Consider the following 20,455-nt stretch of genomic DNA (forward strand, 5'->3'; position numbering starts at 1 on the left):
ATCTGATTTAAACTTAATTTCAATCTAATCAAATCGGGTTTGAAATGTGCACAATTGTGAAACAAATTAAGGCATGTACTGGTAAATAAATACACAGTATTGTTGTTGAGCTTGGAATGTTAAATAGAAAAGGTCCCTTCTGTTTGCAATACATTCTTTATACACTGTTATTTTCACCATCTGCTCTCTGATGCTCAGTATGTCTCCTGATATTTGACAAGTCCGTCATGACGCTCACATTTATCACACCCCATTGGTCAGATAGCCTGGTCGAGGTACATTAGGTGAAGATAATTACTTTGATATCACATTAATGATCCACTTGACTCCCCCATCACCCTCAAAACACACTGTCACCACAGTCAGCAGTTGAGGAACTAACTTTGGTGCCGCAATTTAGTAAATGCATTCTCTGAATGTACTATGCTTTAGGTGATTTTCCGTCCTAACGTCATTCTCAAGGTGTACACAATGGAGTGATACCATAGGAACTCAATGACTGATGAACTCAATCAGAATGCTGCTTTCTAGAATGGCTGAAATGGGCTCAGATCTAAGCTTTGGGCGATGTTATAATAGCTCTTTGAATAGGTCAATTTATTCTCCCTTTTCTTGTCCTGTAGCTTGATTCAGACATGAATTGTGTCTTTCATACTGCATTGAACTCATACTGGTGATCGAACACGTTGGTATGAAGTACAATCTCAACTGATTTGGCTCTCGTTTAACCCTGATAAATAAACAATAACAGTTTGTCGAGGTCTGACTCCTGGAAGCTATTGGAGTGAAACTAGTCTGACTAATGATATTGGTATACAAGCCTCCCAGTCCCAACAACCAGGCACATTTCACTTTCACACGGAGAGATTTGTTTTTTAAAATTACCTCCCTTTAGATAGCTTTTAGCCACACTGTCATGGTAATTGAGATTATGTTTGATAATTAACAACCTCTGAAATGAGCCTGAGTGCAATTGCACTGGAACATTTTTAATTAATAAAATGGAAAATTAAAGCTGCATTTTCATAAGCTTTGCGGGGAAAATTCATCTTATGATTATAAATGGACAACCCTGATCTGTACTAATTAAACCTGATTTGCATATACAGGAAAGGATAACAGAGATTGGTTTTGATTGCTCAAGGCCCCCTTTGTATTTCTGCGTACATGTGTACGCGAGGCAGGCAGCCTCTCTCTGCCAATATCGTGTTTGTCTCACTAACTGCCATTTGATCAGGGACTGCTTCAATTTAAAGTTTCAGCAACTTTCCCTCACAGCGTGTTGCCTCCTCCTCACCTCAGGTGGTGCACAACATACCAGCTGGATGTTTTGAGAGTACAGTTTCTGCATCCGACAGCTATCTGGAGATGATTTTATTTTGCTGAGGCTGAAACTGTGACGATCGTGTCACCGTAGGTCTGGTTATGTATGCACACACCACTGTAAGTCTCTCTGGATAAGAGCATCTGCTAAATTACTCAAATGTAAATGTTATTAATAACCAGGGTTTTTTCCTGCATAGGAAACCATCTGATCGTAGGAAAAAGACCAGACTTTTAACTCTCTTTTAAAGCTGCAGTCTTTCGTATTAGGATTTGTTTGATCTGTTATTGTGGACCCAAGTGATGGGGCATCATGGATGGAGTGGTTTGATATTAAAAGATCCTTATGAGAATAGGGAATGACAGAGCTTTGAATCACAACACAGGGGACCATTGTACTAATGGAAAAACCCAGACTCTTTACCCAGACAAGCTTTACACAGTGTATCAAAAGCATCTGAGTACAACTGGTCTTCATCTCAGTAACAAGAAGTTCACACCAGGACACATATGGCATTTTTTGATGCTGTGTTTTGTTTTAAAAAGGAAGCGCTTCAGGGCCAGATTTATTACCTGGTAGAGTGGTTGGAGAGTCACCCAAAGGGACTAAAGTGTGTCACTTAATCATCAAGGTGCTCAGTAAGAAAGCCCTCGATGGAGCCTCCAACACCACTTACGCCTCATGGGAGATGACGGATGCACCTGTCCAAGTGGGTGAGTAGCAGAGAGCTCGATGCACCAACAACCACCACTACTCAGTACATAGAGAAAAGGATAGGACCTGGGAATGAGTTGGCAACCAGACATTTAATATCAACTTGTTACCTTCACATTTCCACAAACAAGTCACTTATTTCAGGCGAGTTCAGTCTAATGTACAGTCAATTCATAGCAATTCATCGCCCTAGAGAAGTATGATAATTGTGCAGTTTGCGGTCAAGTGCATTATAATGGAAGGATAAGTGGTCGTGGTGAATAATGAGCTAATGTTAACTGAATCGAGGGGCTTTTACAGCGAAGGTGGCTATTTTATTTTAAACGTTTTTTTTGTTGTTGAGTGTTTCTGTTGCCTACACTACTCGACGACAGCTCACAAGGGCAAAACACAATGAAATAAAATGCATACTCTATAGTGGTCCAGGCTTTAGAATCCTATGTGGATTTACTCTTAAAGGACAGTCACTGTCAAAATGTACACCACAGAGCAGGGGTACTCAAGTACTAGGTCCGGTCACACAAATGTCTTAGGTGGCAAAGGTCCAGATGGATAATGTAATCAGCGTAGTAACAAACCCCCACCTCGCAACTCATGCGACCTCAAACTGTTCACACCGCTCTTGTTAGCGGAGAGAAAAATGTGCTGTTTTAAAGCTAATTTCCCACAATTCTACACATTTTGCATGGGGCAGAGATTTTCTTTGCTGTTTTTAAGCTAATTTATTGCAATTCTATGCGTTCTTCCATGTCTTATGTGTGTTATATGATACCAGGGGTCAAAGCCTGACAGAGTAAAAAAAATGTAATAAATAAACATTCGGGACCTCCGGTCCGTATTGATCCCGTTCTGGGTCCGGATCCGGTCCACTGTCCGCCAGTTAAGTATAGACGCCATTGAGGAAATATTCTGTAGATGAACACACCCATAGGAAAACACACAATCACACATGCACTCACACACACATTTGAAAAAGAAAAAACGTTTGAGGGTATTTCGTCGTTTGAGGGTATTTGCTCAGATAGCCAGCAGTGGATAGAGAGACAAAAACACAAACATTTCCAAACGATTCTCTGTATGACAGCTTGGCTGATGATGCCTGTGTGCCCAACACAGGTCCATATCAATGAGTAGACTCCAAACACACACAGCCTGGCTGTATGCCTCTCTCTACCTACTGCTGCAAGTGTAGGTAGCTTGGCCTGGCTGTATGCCTCTCTCTACCTACTGCTGCGAGTGTAGGTAGCTTGGTCTGGCTGTATGTCTCTCTCTACCTACTGCTGTGAGTGTAGGTAGCTTGGCCTGGCTGTATGCCTCTCTCTACCTACTGCTGTGAGTGTAGGTAGCTTGGCCTGGCTGTATGTCTCTCTCTACCTACTGCTGCGAGTGTAGGTAGCTTGGCCTGGCTGTATGCCTCTCTCTACCTACTGCTGCGAGTGTAGGTAGCTTGGCCTGGCTGTATGTCTCTCTCTACCTACTGCTGTGAGTGTAGGTAGCTTGGCCTGGCTGTATGTCTCTCTCTACCTACTGCTGTGAGTGTAGGTAGCTTGGCCTGGCTGTATGCCTCTCTCTACCTACTGCTGCGAGTGTAGGTAGCTTGGCCTGGCTGTATGCCTCTCTCTACCTACTGCTGCGAGTGTAGGTAGCTTGGCCTGGCTTGCGCCCGATTGGCAAGGAGAACTGTTGACGACCGCTTGATGCCTTTCAGAACACGCCTACATCCCTCCAAGCTTTATACTTGACATATGCCAAGTGTTATTAGGCCCTGAATAGAGAGGATGAATGGAAATGGAAATGGGATCAAGGTTACGGTTCTGGTAGTTCTGGAGAGGAATGTGTGAGAGCCTCCTGTCGTTTGTGTGGTTATCCAGTTAGGAGTTCATCCTAGTGTTGCTGCTTGTTTGATTAATTTATGCTGTTGTACCATCAGAAGATATCACAGCTCAGTAGCGTAGGTTTGACTTGGTGAGGAATAGGAAACACTCAACACGGATTGGTTACACACACACTACCTCACACAAAATTGTGTGTATATGAAAGAGACAGCACAAGGGAGTTGTGGAATCTTTTTCTTCTTCTTGAGTTGAAATTGAATTTATACATTTTTCCAGGCTCAAACTGGCTGCTCTTGCAGGGAATGGAGCCCCATGCTATTGGCTGATGTGATATTTATCACTCTAATTATATCTTCTGGACTCTTCCACAAGATGCCTGCATTCCCGCTCAGTCACCTTTGTACATTCAATCTACTTCAGTTTGCAAAAGCCTAAAATAAATCGTATGCTTTGCAATTACATTTTCTCCCCTCCAATTTGTTAAAATAAATATATCATATCATTTCACTCTGCATTGTTATGCATTCGGCTATTCACTCACATCATATCATTGTTGTCTGAACTGGACAGCCTACAGCCAAATTATGGCTGGTTAAATTAAGGTGAAAGTATGAGAATGCTGCTTTATCTCATTTTGTTTTACAAAACAAATGACTTATTGCTCAAACCTGATTGCTCATGCTCACATGGATTCAATTAAACATAGAAACGGAATGAAGCATAAAGAGGGTGTACACTTTACAGGCCTTGCAGAAACTCATTACTGTGTGATCAATGCAGGAGTCAGAGGAATTTGTCTCTTCCATGGCTTCGTCTTTTGTGGAGTGGCAGCCTTGGCCGCAATTGCCAGGCTGAATTAAAATGATATGTGCCTCTGAAAGCATATCCATCTCCTCTCTTTTTCAACATCTACATTTTCACAGGACCTGCTGTATAGATTCTGCCCCATAGAAGCGCATACAGAATATATCACATGCTTCAGAAATGTGATTATCTTTTTCAAAACAAGGCAAACTGAATAGGACAGGCGATCATTTTGAGTAAACCATAACAATACATGTGCATTAAGATGTGGATTCGTGGTTTGTAGAGATCCTTGTTCCAACATAATGTGGAAGAAGTGGTGGAGAGTAATCCTCTTCAATGTGGACATTTGTGGACAAGCATTCACTGTGTAACCCTGTCTCCCCCTCTCTCTCCACCCCCCCATCCCTCCCCCAGGTAACCGCCCGTGTGTAGTACTGACAGCACGGGTCCACCCTGGGGAGAGTAACGCCAGCTGGGTGATGAAGGGAACCCTGGAGTTTCTGTGTAGCAGTGACCCGGTGGCTGAGGCACTGAGGGAGGCCTACATCTTTAAGATTATTCCCATGCTCAACCCCGACGGGGTCATCAACGGCACGTACGTACTCTGCGCTCTGACACCCAACCTAACCTTTGACCTCTATCCTCAGACCTATACCTGTCACCCTCCATGTTAACCAGTACACATTCATTTAGCTAGGCAGTCCAGGAAGCTAACCTGTATGTCCAGGTTACCACAGGGTTATCTTACTGACACGATGGGTATGCAATGTCGTGTGAGTCTGTGGCATCGTCATACTGTCAATAGAGAAAGAAGAATTAACAGGAAGGGAGTTTGGGTTGGAGTCAAGTCCCAAATCAGAAAATATATTTTGGAGTTTGGCCCCTTTGCATTACATTGTATCAAATGCATTTGTAAGTGCAAATCTGTTTAGTAGTACCAGTACTTAACAAAAGCAACAGCGTCATATTGGTAGTCTTATTAATGGACTGGAGGGTGATCGATAAGCCTCTTCACCCCTCTGTACCAATCACTGACCTTACTCCTTACTGACAGCATGTAAGAACTAGACCCAGTCAGAGCTGCAGTATTTTCATTATCACCAGGCTGGTGCTCAGTGAGCCTGAGCAGAACAATCATTGATCAGACTGTAGCCTGTTACATACTGCTTGTTTGGGGCTTGAGAGAGATTAACTCAATATGGACAACAACTTGGTATTGTAGGTCATGTTGTCTGAAGCTATTCCCACTTCTCTTTACGGTGTCCAGGTTTTAGCGACTGCAATGAGAGTACAAGATTACGATTTTTAACGCAACAATAAACATTTAAGGGGTCTTCTAAAAGTTGTATGCATAAATCCCCCAAACTCATATGTTATTACCATTAGAATACATATACATGTTGAAGTGCCATGACCCTTTTGAAATGGAAATTGTGATTCGATATGTTGAAAGATCACATTTGCTTATATCAGTTTCGCCACAGATCTCAGGAAGACAGAAATGCACTACACATAAAGCAGAGCTAATCTGAGATCAGAGCTGTCTGACCATGTTAAACCATCCTTTAATTTCCTTTTCTGTTCATCGAGCCATGAAGACACAACATTTACTTTGGCTTGTATATTGGACTTATTGACATGCGTCTTCCGCTTGCATTTTTACAATCCATCTCCCTTGGCAACTGATTGCGGTGTCAAGTTGTTTGCCGTTCGGGGGAACACAAACACAAACTTGTTTCACTGTGCACTATCTTGACTCTCTGCTGCTATTTTCAGCTTACACATACAGCATGAATTATTGGGTCTTCAGATATGATAATTGCTACGAGTCTGAAAGCCCAATCTGCATCACACAGCTGGTTTGACCAGAGGGAGAGGGAGATGTAAACCAAGCTGACTTTTTGACTAACAGCCTTTTGCTCTGCTGTTATTTTCCTGATTGCAGAGAGAGAGAGAGGGTGATGACAGTATGCTAGCTGCTTGTATTTAGCAGGGGACCAAACGGTAAGAGGTGAGAACAGAGTAGTGTGTGTCAGTAGGGAATCCACTAGTGTAAAACCAGGAATAGCACATGCACAGCCACATCCCTATGTCTGACTGTGACACTCACTGTCTGACAGCTTTCGTGTGGAATCCCCGGTGGTCTGCGCAGCGGTAGCCTGCCCAGCCGGGCATGTCAGCGCAAGCAGCTATTTACTTAGACATTTTGGTGTGAAATCTGAGAAGACGGGGAAACCAAGTGTATCTTTTCATACCTTCAGTGACAGGTTTTTCAAATGCATTTAGAGCGCCCTGAAATTGGGCATTTGAGGGCAAAGCTGTGAAAGACGAAGTATTGATTTCCTCCAATATAGCATATTGGACAAGCCATTTGAGGTCGGAGCATGACACATTGGGGTCCATTGTTGACAAGGGCAGTATGTGTTCAGTGGTGAGTGCTGCTCAATGTTTCAGACTGCCAGATGAGAACTCATTTAAATGTTAGTCATTTAGCAGACGCTCTTATCCAGAGTGACTTACGGGAGCAATTAGGGTTAATTGCCTTGCTCAAGGGCACATTGGCAGATTTTTCACCTCGTCCGCTCAGGGATTCAAACCAGTAGGCTACCTGGTGCCTGTCTAATAAAACATAAATACTAACATCACCATGCACACACCATGGAATTGCTTGATGTTTTGTTCCTTTGTTACAACTAATGTGTTCCGTTAAAGGAATTAAGCATCAGTTAATAAAACTCATTGAGCTTTTGAGATATTTGACACAAAATGTCATCATTAGATCTGAGCGGTTAATTGTCCCTGAAATTGAATTCGTTTTCTGTGAGTGATGATAAAAGACGTTGGCATTGCACGGCACCATATCACTTCTGATACTCTGCTTTAGTGGGAGATAGAAGACATGAAGACTTAGGGTTCAGTGTTGAGGAGTACAGAACAAAAATATAAACACAACATGTAAAGTGTTGGTTTCATGAGCTGAAATAAAAGATCCCAGAAATGTTCTATATGCACAAAAAGCTTATTTCTCTCAAAATGTGTGGAACAATTTGTTTACATCCCTGTTAGTGAGCATTTCTCATTTGCCAAGATAATCCATCCACCTGACAGGTGTGGCATATCAAGAAGCTGATTAAACAGCATGATCATTACACAGGTGCACCTTGTGCTGGAGACAATAAAATGCCACTCTAAAATGAGCAATTTTGTCACACAACACAATACCACAGATGTCTCAAGTTTTGAGGGAGTGTGCAATTGGCATGCTGACTGCAGGAATGTCTAACAGAGCAAGATAATTTAATGTTCATTTCTCGACCATAAGCCGCCTCTAAACATTGTTTTAGAGAATTTGGCAGTACATCCAACTGGCCTCACAACCGCAGACCATGTGTAACCACACTAGCCCAAGACCTCCACATCCGGCTTCTTCATCTGCGTAAACGTCTGAGGAGGGGGAGGTGTCTATTTCTATCTGTAATAAAGCCCTTTTGCAGGAAAAACCTCATTCTAATTGGCTGGGCCTGGCTCCCAGGGGGTGGCTCTGTTTTCCAAGTGGATCGGGCTATGCCCTCCAGGCACACCCACGGCTGCACCCCTGCCCAGTCATGTGAAATCTATAGATTAGGGTCTAATGAATTTATTTCAATTGACTGATTTCCTTCTATGAACTGTAACTCAGTAAAATGTTTGACATTGTTGCTTGTTGTGTTTATATTTTTGTTCAGTAATAGTTCAACTAGTAATTTAACTACAGTTTGTAGTATATTGGTTTAACTAAATTCAAATCTATAGTATGTAGCGTTGTTGCTAACTACTAGAACTACTTCTTAGCAAAAAGAATAGAACATATGGGTGAAGTAGGCAATAATTTCCTTTTTTTCGGCATCAGACCTGCCTAATTCTCACTTCAAACATTGTTTTTGTGTTTAATCGGCTAAATTCTACATTCTACATCTGACCCCAAAGTGATCTGTTCTTGCAACTTGTAGTCTATGACATTTAAGGTTTACAGTATATATGATAATTTCTCACAAAGTAGTTTGGATGTAGTAAACTACTTTTTCAAAGTAACTTTAGTTAAATAAACTATATTTTTCTTAAGAGTAGCTTCCCCAACAATGCTTTTCCACATGTTAAATCAGAGAGTGTGTGTTGGAGCAGAAAGCTCTGTACAGCTCTAGACCTGGCTCCAGCTGTCTCACTGTACTGCACCTATCCTGTCTTCACAGGCGGCCTGAGCATTTTTCTTTGCCCTATTTTTCCTACATTGTTTTGTTCCTATTTTAATGATGTAACTTGTTTTGTGACCCATGTACTAATTTTCACTTGAATTCGGACCTGGCCATGCTCTGAAGGCAACCCACACATGTCCTGGATACTTTGAATGCTGCTGACTCTGCTTGGGTGGAGTAGCTCAGAGGCAGACATTAGTTTTGAGTCAAAATCACCAATAAGCTTGACTCAATAGAACATATCCCAGAGATTCATGGGTGTTGGATACAAGCACACGTTGGGATTTGAACTTTGTTGGAACAGCCCGTGTGTGTGTGCGCGCGCGTGTGTGTGTATGTGTGTGTGTGTGTGTGTGTGTGTGTGTGTGTGTGTGTGTGTGTGTGTGTGTGTGTGTGTGTGTGTGTGTGTGTGTGTGTGTGTGTGTGTGTGTGTGTGTGTGTGTGTTTAAATGTGATAATATTCTTCCATTATGCCAGGGGGTTGCTCGGGAAAGACAACATGTTATTTTTAGTCTGTTTGATTTAGTGGATGAGATTTACACAAGACAAGCCTCCTAAGTCAAGTCTCTTTGACTGCTGGGACTCCTAGTCTCAGCTCGGCTGATTTGAGAAGTTTGAGGATGCGTCTCACATCTTGCCTTTGACAGCCTGTCTCCTCTCCACCATTGATGTTTATCACAACTCTCTGGTCTATAATTATGTAGGGAGAACAACTCGATGTGCGTGGAGGGGAATACTGTCCTGCTTCTTACCTTCCTACATGCGACCTGCGTTTCTCACTCTGCCAGCCAGGTGGGGACTGACTGGTGTGAACAGATTGTAATTTCCAACACCGACCTTGGGAATGGAGGAACAGAAGATTGCATCAACTAGCCCCTGGGGATGGACGACTTCCTGTAGCCAAATTTGAGAACCTGTCAAAGTGGATCATCTTGTTATCACAACCAGACTTGAAGACCTTAACACGACATTGACATTTCACAGTCAGGCAAAATTAATTTGTATGTTCACCTTGAGGTATTTGTCTTAAACACTATAAAATAATGTGCTATCTAGAACCTTAAAGGGGTCTTTGGCTGTCCCCATAGCAGAACCCTTTGAAGAACAAAAATATTGGGGAGGCAGGTAGCCTAGTGGTTAGAGTGTGGGGCCAGTAACCGAAAGGTCAAATCGTTCTGCTCCTGAACAAGGCCGTCATTGTAAATAAGAATTTGTTCTTAACTGACTTGCCTAGAAAAATAAAGGTAAAAAACCATTTTGGTTCTAGGCAGAACCTTTTGGAGTTCCAGGTAGAACCCTTTCCACAATAGGTTTTATATTGAACCCAAAAGGGTTCTACCTGGAACTAAAACGGGTTCTCTATTGAACCGAAAAGTGTTCTCCTATGGGGACAGAACCCTTTTGGAACCCTTTTTTCTATGAGTGTAGCGGAGAGCAGGGGCGTGCTACAGTAGCGTTGGCAGTTTATCTGATCAGCGTTACACCTGCAATGTTTGAACAGAATGTTAGCATCCAGGCAATTCTTTAACTACCATTCATTGTCAATGGTGCCATCACCACAACACAGAGGCCCTTAGACCATTCAGCTGCACAATGGCACAAGGGACATGAATGGATGAAACAAATGGGAGTTTTTCACTGAGTTTTTACATTTCTGTTCCCTCTTTACATGCAGTGAGAGTGGGACCGGTGACCATGACATTGGAGGTCACATTTGAGCACAGTCCAATGCCCGAGAGAAGGGATGGTTATATTTCTATAACTGTTCAGCTGGCTTTAACCATGCTATCCCTCCCAGTTCCTACCTCTGGGTGAGGGACCAGACCAGCTGGGAGATGGTTAACCCCAGCCAGCCAGGGACAAGGTTGGTTTCAAATATTTTTGTGTCAATAGCATCGGTTTGCCTCAATTATAGGTGAGTGTATCCAGTATTAGACTCAGTAGGGTGCTCTCACTCCATCTCTTGAACAAGGAGTAATCTTGCCCCTAGCTCAGAGAATCAGAGAAAGGCCTGACCCCATTCCATTTGTATTGCTGACACAGAAAGAACATTTATTCTCAAGGTAGAAGCTGGCCAGATCACATTGGCGAGATGGTTTTTTTTCTTTGACTGGAGTCAGTATGAGCCATTTTGTGTTATTGTGTTTTTCATTAGGAGAGAGGTGGTTTCTACACACTAAAAACAAATGGCTCTATATTGTGCCAGTTCTTTGGCTTGTCGCGATAGCGAAACCCTTTTTTGTGCTATATAGAACCCTTTTTGGATGGTTCTATAAAGAACCATGCTCGTAAGGTTCGACAAAAAACCATTTAAAAAAGACACCAAATATGTTTTTTTCTAGCGGTACAACCCTTTTGATGCTGTATAGAACCCTTTTTAATGGTTCTGTATATGTAACGCTTCTCGTTGGTGGAAGGAGAGGAGGACCAAAATGCAGCGTTGTAAGTGTTCGTCATATTTTAATTGAAAAAACTGAACACTACACAAAATAACAACGAAGAGAAAACGAAACAGTTCTGCCAGGTGAACAGACACTAAACAGAAATGAATCGCCCACAACCAAAATGGGGAAAACAGGCTACAACGATCGACAGCTGCCTCTGATTGAGAACCATACCAGGCCAAACACAGAAATACAACATAGAAAAAAGAACATAGACTACCCACCCCAACTCACGCCCTGACCAAACTAACTCAAAGACATAAAAAGGAACTAAGGTCAGAACGTGACAGTATATAACCTTTACGGAGAACGGTTCTATAAAGAATCTTTCTCAATCTAAAATGTTCTGCAAATAACATTTTAATTCAAGAACCATACAGGGTTCTTTTTGCTGGTTAGCCATACTATTGTTAAAATATCAAAGGTTTTATAATTGTATTATTTGACAAGTTGAATCAAGTGTGCTTGCTCTGGAATGGCTGAGGGTCCCTGAGGAGGGAAATGAGAACCACTGTTGTAGACATCAGTTCTCCATTGACACAACGCCATATATGAGTCTTTCAAAAATCACAATCACTGGCCATTGTCATATTTAACATACAATGGCGTAACACAACATATCACATCAACTGGAATGACACTCTCACTCACGGTTGCACAAAAAGAGCTTTGCCATTGCCCCTACATTTCAATTATCACTAAAAGAAGAAATAACTATTTTCTGAACCGCAAATAACCGTTAACCGGCTCAAATGGTTCTTCATTATGGTCATTATGGTTCCACATACAGTAGAACCATGCCCTCCCAAATAACCCTTGAGGAATCTTCTTTGTGTGTACCCGCCTCTTTAAAAACACATTTATATTCAAGTTGAGTGGTACTTTAGGTACTTTTTTATTGTCCTTTTTCATCAGGTACCATTTTATAGTTTTTTGTAATGTCTCCTGTTGTGTCTACCTGCCTTCTGTTGTCATAAAGCAGTCTATTTGTAACGGTTTTCTTTAGGTGAAGTAGAGGCGGACCAAAATGCAGCGTGGTTGTTATTCATTGTACTTTAATAAAGAAACTGTACCAGAATAAACTAACAAAACAACAAACGTACGAAAACCTAAAACAGTCCTATCTAGTGCAAAACACAGAGACAGGAACAATCACCCACAAACACACAGTGAAACCCAGGCTACCTAAATATGGTTCCCAATCAGAGACAATGACTAACACCTGCCCCTGATTGAGAACCATATCAGGCCAAACATAGAACTAGACAAACTAGACATGTAACATAGAATGCCCACTCAGATCACACCCTGATGTGTGACACTATTTCCTCACTCTTTCACACTCCATCATCTAGAACTCTGTACCGGCATTAGTTCTGCTTCAGCTTCTCTTCAGAGGTTACAGGAAATGTTCTACAGTTGTAGGATCTTAATTTTTATTATAATTAATGGACATTTTTGTAGGGGTTGACAATTTTAATGTAAGGGAAAATCAAGTTGGATATTTCAATGTGGAAATTAAAAACTTCAGAAGCCTTTTAAAACCTCAAATACACTAAAACATTCTCCTGCAACAGGATGATCAAATTAAGATCCTACGTCTGTACCCTACCCTTCTGAAATCATAAAAAAATGTGTATGTCTGTAATTTTCTTTAATGCATGTTTACAATATGTGTAGAAAGCAGCAGACATGAAAGATTCATGTCACGGTTTCCACCCCGTCTTTGATAAAACCAGGAGAGGTACATGGGTCAGCCAGCCTCCCTGCCATGAACAAAGAGAGCAACGAGAGGAAGCATGGAGCTGAGCTGTATTAAAATGTTTTGATGCATGGGGGTGGTCCAGCATGCGACACTGACGCATTATGGAGACCACTGTAGCCTGGATTGAGACAGGCCCATGATGAATGAGGAGAATCCACATTGTTCATCATTTCACAGCAAGGCTAACGTTGACCACAGCCAAGCCCGTCCACTCTCCCCATACCATCCTCTCTTCCTCCCCCTCACAACCCTCCTCCCTCCGGTCCAGTGTTCTGGCACAGGTGATGGCTACCTTGCTCAGACGGGCCAGCAGATGAGATTTACCCACGGTTCTCTTCTTCCTCTGAGGCAGTTTTATCAGTAGGCCCTTCCCCTCTGCTCTTTCTGTGGGGGATGGAGGTAATGAGTCACTATCTCCCAGGCTTTGGTATCCCTCCCCAGTCCAGATCAATACCCTGGCATTTGAGTCATGGAGAAATACAATAGTGTGAATACAAAAGCCTCACAATTTGTCATTGTCCATTAGTTGATGTTTTCATTAGTGTGCTTACTATAGTAGCAAGGGCAAACATAAAATTGTACGTCAGAAATGTTTGTGTTATTAGAGTGGTTCTTCATGAATCTGCCCAGAGTCATTACTTCTACCTCTTCTTGTTATTTTCATCCATGGCCTTGATCTCCTGCCCTCATGAAGGTAGAAATACAGTATAAAAACCTACTATTAAAAAGTGACTATAGCTCTAGTTGGACACTGGTGCTTGATGAGATGATACATTTGTTGCCTAAATTCAGTGTCATGTGTTGTCGTGTGTTGACAGCATACTGCATAGTGTCATGTGTTGTCGTGTGTTGACAGCATACTGCATAGTGTCATGTGTTGTCGTGTGTTGACAGCATACTGCATAGTGTCATGTGTTGTCGTGTGTTGACAGCATACTGCATAGTGTCATGTGTTGTCGTGTGTTGACAGCATACTGCATAGTGTCATGTGTTGTCGTGTGTTGACAGCATACTGCATAGTGTCATGTGTTGAGAGGCTGATACAATATGTGAGCAGAGATACACTGTTGTTGCAATGAACAATCAACCCAGCAGGTTGATTGAAAACGTTTTTCACCGAGGTCATCTTGGGAAGTTGATCGGTCACTTACAATGACCATTCATATCTGTCAGCCTTTGGATGCCCTGAATGATCCCAGTTTGCTGCAGTTGATTGGAGGAGATCGAGAGATTGATCCACATTCGTGAATGAAATCTGCTGGTCACTATTCCTCCAACAGCAGAGTTGATAGAGAGAGTTATTGTCCTCACTGAACGCCGTCCAACCTGTATGTTTGTGCCAAGACCCAGTGGTTGTACCATTGATCAGAGAGGAAGCTATTAAACGGATGCATGTCAGATTTGTGTTACATGCTGGTCAGCTGTAAGGGTTGGAGACAGTGTGTGCACCCCAAATGACACCCTATTCCCTATGTAGTGCACTACTGTTGACCAGGGATTCGGTCAAAAGTAGTGTACCGTATAGGGAATAGGGTGTCATTTGGGGCGCTCCCAGAAACATTGGCTGTGACGCCGGCTGGGCCGGCGTGTTGAAGTCACGTTAACCTCCCTGGCCCTGGAAGTAGATTAAATTGACAAAGACATTGGGAATGGGATCCCAGGGGACCACACATAACTGGAAGCCCATGAAGCCCGTGACCTCATCATTGTTAATCTATTAGAGGCCATTTTATGCACCCATTTATGCATCCAGCCACTTTATAGTGAATATCAGACGTTTCTCTTCATCATCTTTACTGTATATTGAATTGCTTCAAAGTACATGGAGATGGGTTGTTTTACTGTGATCTATTTGTTAATGATGTACTGCACATGTACGTCACTACAACAACACCCTATTAGTGACGGGCCATTACAGATACACCTTGCTCACGCTAGCTACCTAGCCCTTATTGATTCATGTTGGTGGTGAGAGTCCTAAGAGGGAACCAACCGACACGAAACACTACCAGATGCATTCTGATAACATTCAAGTGGTGTGGCAGATAACGGATTCTGTAGACAACATGACTGATTCCCTTCCTGCTCGAGGTTACACAGTCTCAGAAATTAGGGATTGCTTTGTGTGCCTGGAATGAAATGACTGGGCCACTTCCAGGCTTACCCAAGCCTTTCATGCAGTTCAGAAAGCAGCATTCTGCACCAGACCCTATTTACAAAGGCTTAACACGACCAGGCAGGAAGGGAGAAGTTAGGCTCAGACAGCTATTAGATTCCAGAATGTACGTGAAATGGGAGGTATCATTGTGAAGGCAGTCAAGGGCACACCTTTGTGCTCACCATTCCAACTGGCTCACTTTTCTCCATTTCTGAGTCTGCTGGTTCGTTCTGCAGCAGAGCAGTTATATGAAATACTTAAGAAACCAAAATAATCCTACCATAAAAGTACATGAGTACATGATTCACAGAAGTATTGTTGTGAATTTTTAGATACTACTGTTGACACCCGCAATAACATCTCCTAAACATGTGGATGTGACCAATACAATTGGATTGGATTTGATTATGAGATCCACTTGGTCAGTGTCTCAGGGCTTAATTAAATCGCTCTCACATTGCATTATTCTCACAGTAGCTCTTTTTGCAATGGTTAACATTTACCACACAGTGTTTTTTTTTTTTGACTGTTTAAATCTATACTACCAGTGACAGGTAGACTCTCCTGTTTCCAGTGTTTTGAATCAATTTGCCGGTGTACAGCTTAAACAACGATACAGTGTAAACATTCCTGTGGCGGATTCTATTATCTTCCGTCCTGAAAGGGCACAGCCCACCAGGGAGAGCTCTATGGTGTTCTAGCATTCAATTTGTTTTCTGGAACCATTATCTGTTGTGGCCTGTAATAGGTCCAGTGGGCAAGTGATTTGATAATCTGTCTCATGCTCCCTGACCTCTGACCTCCCCACCCCCCCACACACACACCCTCACTTCCCACCTGGTGTCATCCCCAACCACCCTCCTCACTCACAATCAACCCTCCACACCTCATCCCCAAAATCCCCCATCACTCACCTCACCTCAACTCAACTCACTCACTCCATACCTAGCGTCATCCCTAGACAGTAAATGCACCCTTACACACTTTGAAGTAGATCAACATGCCTACACCACCAGCAGCCAACTAATTGTCTGTTTCGTTCAAGCATCTAAGCAAGTCTCTCAGCAGGTGACTCATATAGTGTTCGATGGTGAGGGATTTCAAGAGTTACCTCGGAGGTACGTAATCAGGAGACAGGAGAATGACTCAGATGAGCAGGGTTAGAGTTGGTGTTGATGCACACCACTGGATATTTAAGCAATAAGGCCCGAGGGGGTGTGATATATGGCCAATATACCACGGCTAAGGTCAGCTCTTACGCACGACACAAAGTGGAGTGCCTGGACATAGCCCTTAAACGTGGTGTATTGGCCATATACCACAAGCCCCCGAGTTGCTTTATTGCTATTATGAACTGGTTACCAATGTAATTAGAGCAGTAAAAATACCCGTGGTATACGGTCTTACATTTTTTAAAAACCTTTATTTAACTAGGCAAGTCAGTTAAGAACAAATTCTTAGTTTCAATGACGGCCTAGGAACAGTGGGTTAACTGCCTTGTTCAGGGGCAGTACGGCAGATTTGTACCTTGTCAGCTCGGGGATTTGATCTTGCAACCTTTCAGTTACTAGTCCAACGCTCTAACCACTAGGCTACGCTGCCGGTCTGATATACCACGGCCGTCAGCCAATCAGCATTCAGGGCTCGAACCACCCAGTTTATAATGCTTATTAGACTATGAAGTGTAACACGAAGCAATATGTTAGCTTGTTTGATATGGATAACAACAGCAATCTGCAAAATATTTCAATTTTCAACTGCATTTCATTATCTTTTTAGCTCTGTGTCTGAAACAGTACCTATTTTACAAGTAGCCAACAACACTGCCCCAATCACAGGAGAGGTCTCTGATTGTCATCTCAGCCATTCATTTCGACATATACTGGAACATCAGAATAAGCTTTTTATGTACCCTTGGTCTGTCAAGCTAAACCACAGCCACTCTAACAATTCACAATGTATTTCTTCCTCCGAAGCTCCAATTTGATGCTGCATAAATGAACTACTCAGATGAGCCCAAGTTATTTCAGAGTGAAACAGGCCAATTAGACCGTGGAGGTCAGTGCTGGTTCGGTAGAACGAGGCTTAGACGCGGAATAAATAAAGGAAATAGACTGTGTTTTCATACGGGAGCCACATTGACAGAGACAGTGGTGTCATTACCTAGTTATGTGTTTCCAGGACAGGAGATGAGCACTCTGTCTGTCTGATGGAATGGGGACAGGGAATGCTAGAACTCTCATAGTTTCCATTCCATTCCCCTCTTTTTGGTGAGACTCGGAGGCGAGGGACGACACTTTCTTGACTTTTAACTAAACTGATTACGGTATCTGGCTTCAACTACCATTGTTATTCTGGGCCGAGAAAACAACAACCGGAGAGAAATGTGCAGACGGCAAATGTGAGTGGAACACATGATTTCCCTGAGACTGTGATCAGTCAATAATAATCCCTCTGCATGTGTTTTCTCCTGCAGCAACGATGCTGATCACAATCCTAGACATCCATGGCATTCACGTTTGGTTAGAGCCATATTGACCTTTAAAAAGTCAAAGTTGTTGTTTCACTCTTCTAGAAATGTGTAAATGTTCCTTGCTGGCTGCTCTATGGTATTGGGCTAATAACAATCAATGTGACAATGGTCCTCCTACTGCAGTGAAGACCAAGAGCATTTACATACATCAATACCACAGAGCGCCCGCCCTTGGCTCTCACTGCTCAACGCTCCATAGAAACGCATTCAATATCGAGCACATTTGTATGACTTTTTACTTGTCCTGTCCGTGCAGACAGACACAAGTATTATCAGCCTACTTCATACTGGCACTTCATAAAGAGATGCACTAGATAAGACCATGAGTGATAGACAAGCACCCTATGAGGTTCTCATAATCATCTCCTCCAGATTGGCTGTAGAAAGCATCCCTTCCATCCCACCGCCCACGTGCCCCTGCGGCTAAGCCGTTTCAGTAGGAGGAAGGGTTCTGAGGGGTGAAAGATAACAGGTGGAGGGTCTCAGCTTGCCTCCAAGGTTGTTTGACCTGTTAGCTCCATCACTGTGATTAACATAGTGGTGACATGGTGGTCTTCTGAGTGGCAGGCAGTGTGGAGGGTGTTCCACATGAAACCCTGATGAAGACAGCTTGATGTCGAGACGTTGGTAAATAAATGATTGCATCTGAGCTTTTAGAGTGTTCCACTGGATGTCATAAGGTGAATGCACCAATTTGTAGTCTGTTAAATGACTTAAATGTAAATGTAAATGGTTTTCCTTTTCTAAAGGGTGAGCTCTGTCATTAGGGACATGCACCACCAGGGTGAGCTCTGTCATTAGGGACATGCACCACCAGGATGAGCTCTGTCATTAGGGACATGCACCACCAGGGTGAGCTCTGTCATTAGGGACATGCACCACCAGGATGAGCTCTGTCATTAGGGACATGCACCACCAGGGTGAGCTCTGTCATTAGGGACATGCACCACCAGGATGAGCTCTGTCATTAGGGACATGCACCACCAGGATGAGCTCTGTCATTAGGGACATGCACCACCAGGGTGAGCTCTGTCATTAGGGACATGCACCACCAGGATGAGCTCTGTCATTAGGGACATGCACCACCAGGGTGACCTCTGTCATTAGGGACATGCACCACCAGGATGAGCTCTGTCATTAGGGACATGCACCACCAGGGTGAGCTCTTTCATTAGGGACATGCACCACCAGGATGAGCTCTGTCATTAGGGACATGCACCACCAGGGTGAGCTCTGTCATTAGGGACATGCACCACCAGGATGAGCTCTGTCATTAGGGACATGCACCACCAGGATGAGCTCTGTCATTAGGGACATGCACCACCAGGATGAGCTCTGTCATTAGGGACATGCACCACCAGGATGAGCTCTGTCATTAGGGACATGCACCACCAGGGTGACCTCTGTCATTAGGGACATGCACCACCAGGATGAGCTCTGTCATTAGGGACATGCACCACCAGGGTGAGCTCTTTCATTAGGGACATGCACCACCAGGATGAGCTCTGTCATTAGGGACATGCACCACCAGGGTGAGCTCTGTCATTAGGGACATGCACCACCAGGATGAGCTCTGGCATTAGGGACATGCACCACCAGGGTGAGCTCTGTCATTAGGGACATGCACCACCAGGGGGAGCTCTGTCATTAGGGACATGCACCACCAGGGTGAGCTATGTCATTAGGGACATGCACCACCAGGTGAGCTCTGTCATTAGGGACATGCACCACCAGGATGAGCTCTGTCATTAGGGACATGCACCACCAGGATGAGCTCTGTCATTAGGGACATGCACCACCAGGGTGAGCTCTGTCATTAGGGACATGCACCACCAGGATGAGCTCTTTCATTAGGGACATGCACCACCAGGATGAGCTCTGTCATTAGGGACATGCACCACCAGGGTGAGCTCTGTCATTAGGGACATGCACCACCAGGGTGAGCTCTGTCATTAGGGACATGCACCACCAGGATGCCATGGATAAAATCTGACATGTGTATGTTTACTACATTCTAATGGAGAGAAGAGAGTGTTATGCGTGGCTTTGTTGTGTCTCACAGCAAACTGTGCTTTGTAAAGGTAGATTGGGGTCCTTAGAGAGGTCATTAGGGTTTGTCTAGCAGCCCCCTACAGTATAATCTAAAATCTATTTTTTGTTACATTAACAATGTGCACTTTACTCTTAATGTCTATTTCGTAACATCCAGGACTGGCAGGACAAATTAATTATACAATTTATGTGACACATACTGTAGATCCACACAAAATATTTATTTCAGTGAAGAGACTCTGATGAGTGGTAAGATCAATCATAAGAGCTACTCTCTCTGTCTCACAAAGCCTCCTCTATTTCAGCAAGAACCGAGCCCAGCGGGAAGAGCCCTAGAAGGAGGCTGAGCCCCTCTACTAGTTTTGAAGCCTTTGCACTTAAATGTTTAATGATCTGGATATTAATATTCTGTAATGAGGCATTCATTCTACTTCCTGAATCATTTCACCTATTTTAATTTTAATTATTGTCTAAACAAAAGCAAACTAAAGCATACAACTGGGTAATAACAAAACCCTCCAGCTCAAAAACATTTTGAGACTGACGGAACACAAATGTATTTTTATACTCATCAACAAACAATATGTTTAG

At 43.1% G+C, this 20,455-nt stretch overlaps 1 protein-coding gene across 1 annotated transcript in view; it reads left to right on the plus strand.

Annotated features, from left to right (window-relative positions):
- LOC118376621 (cytosolic carboxypeptidase 4) overlaps positions 1-20,455 on the plus strand; it is a 152,135-nt gene that overhangs the window by 63,131 nt on the left and 68,549 nt on the right. The window contains exon 19 of the mRNA XM_052465645.1: positions 5,095-5,275. Coding sequence (XP_052321605.1) covers positions 5,095-5,275 — 181 coding nt within the window. The remainder of the gene's footprint in view (positions 1-5,094; positions 5,276-20,455) is intronic.

Source organism: Oncorhynchus keta, chromosome 17, assembly GCF_023373465.1.
Source record: "Oncorhynchus keta strain PuntledgeMale-10-30-2019 chromosome 17, Oket_V2, whole genome shotgun sequence".
Taxonomy (NCBI): domain Eukaryota; kingdom Metazoa; phylum Chordata; class Actinopteri; order Salmoniformes; family Salmonidae; genus Oncorhynchus; species Oncorhynchus keta.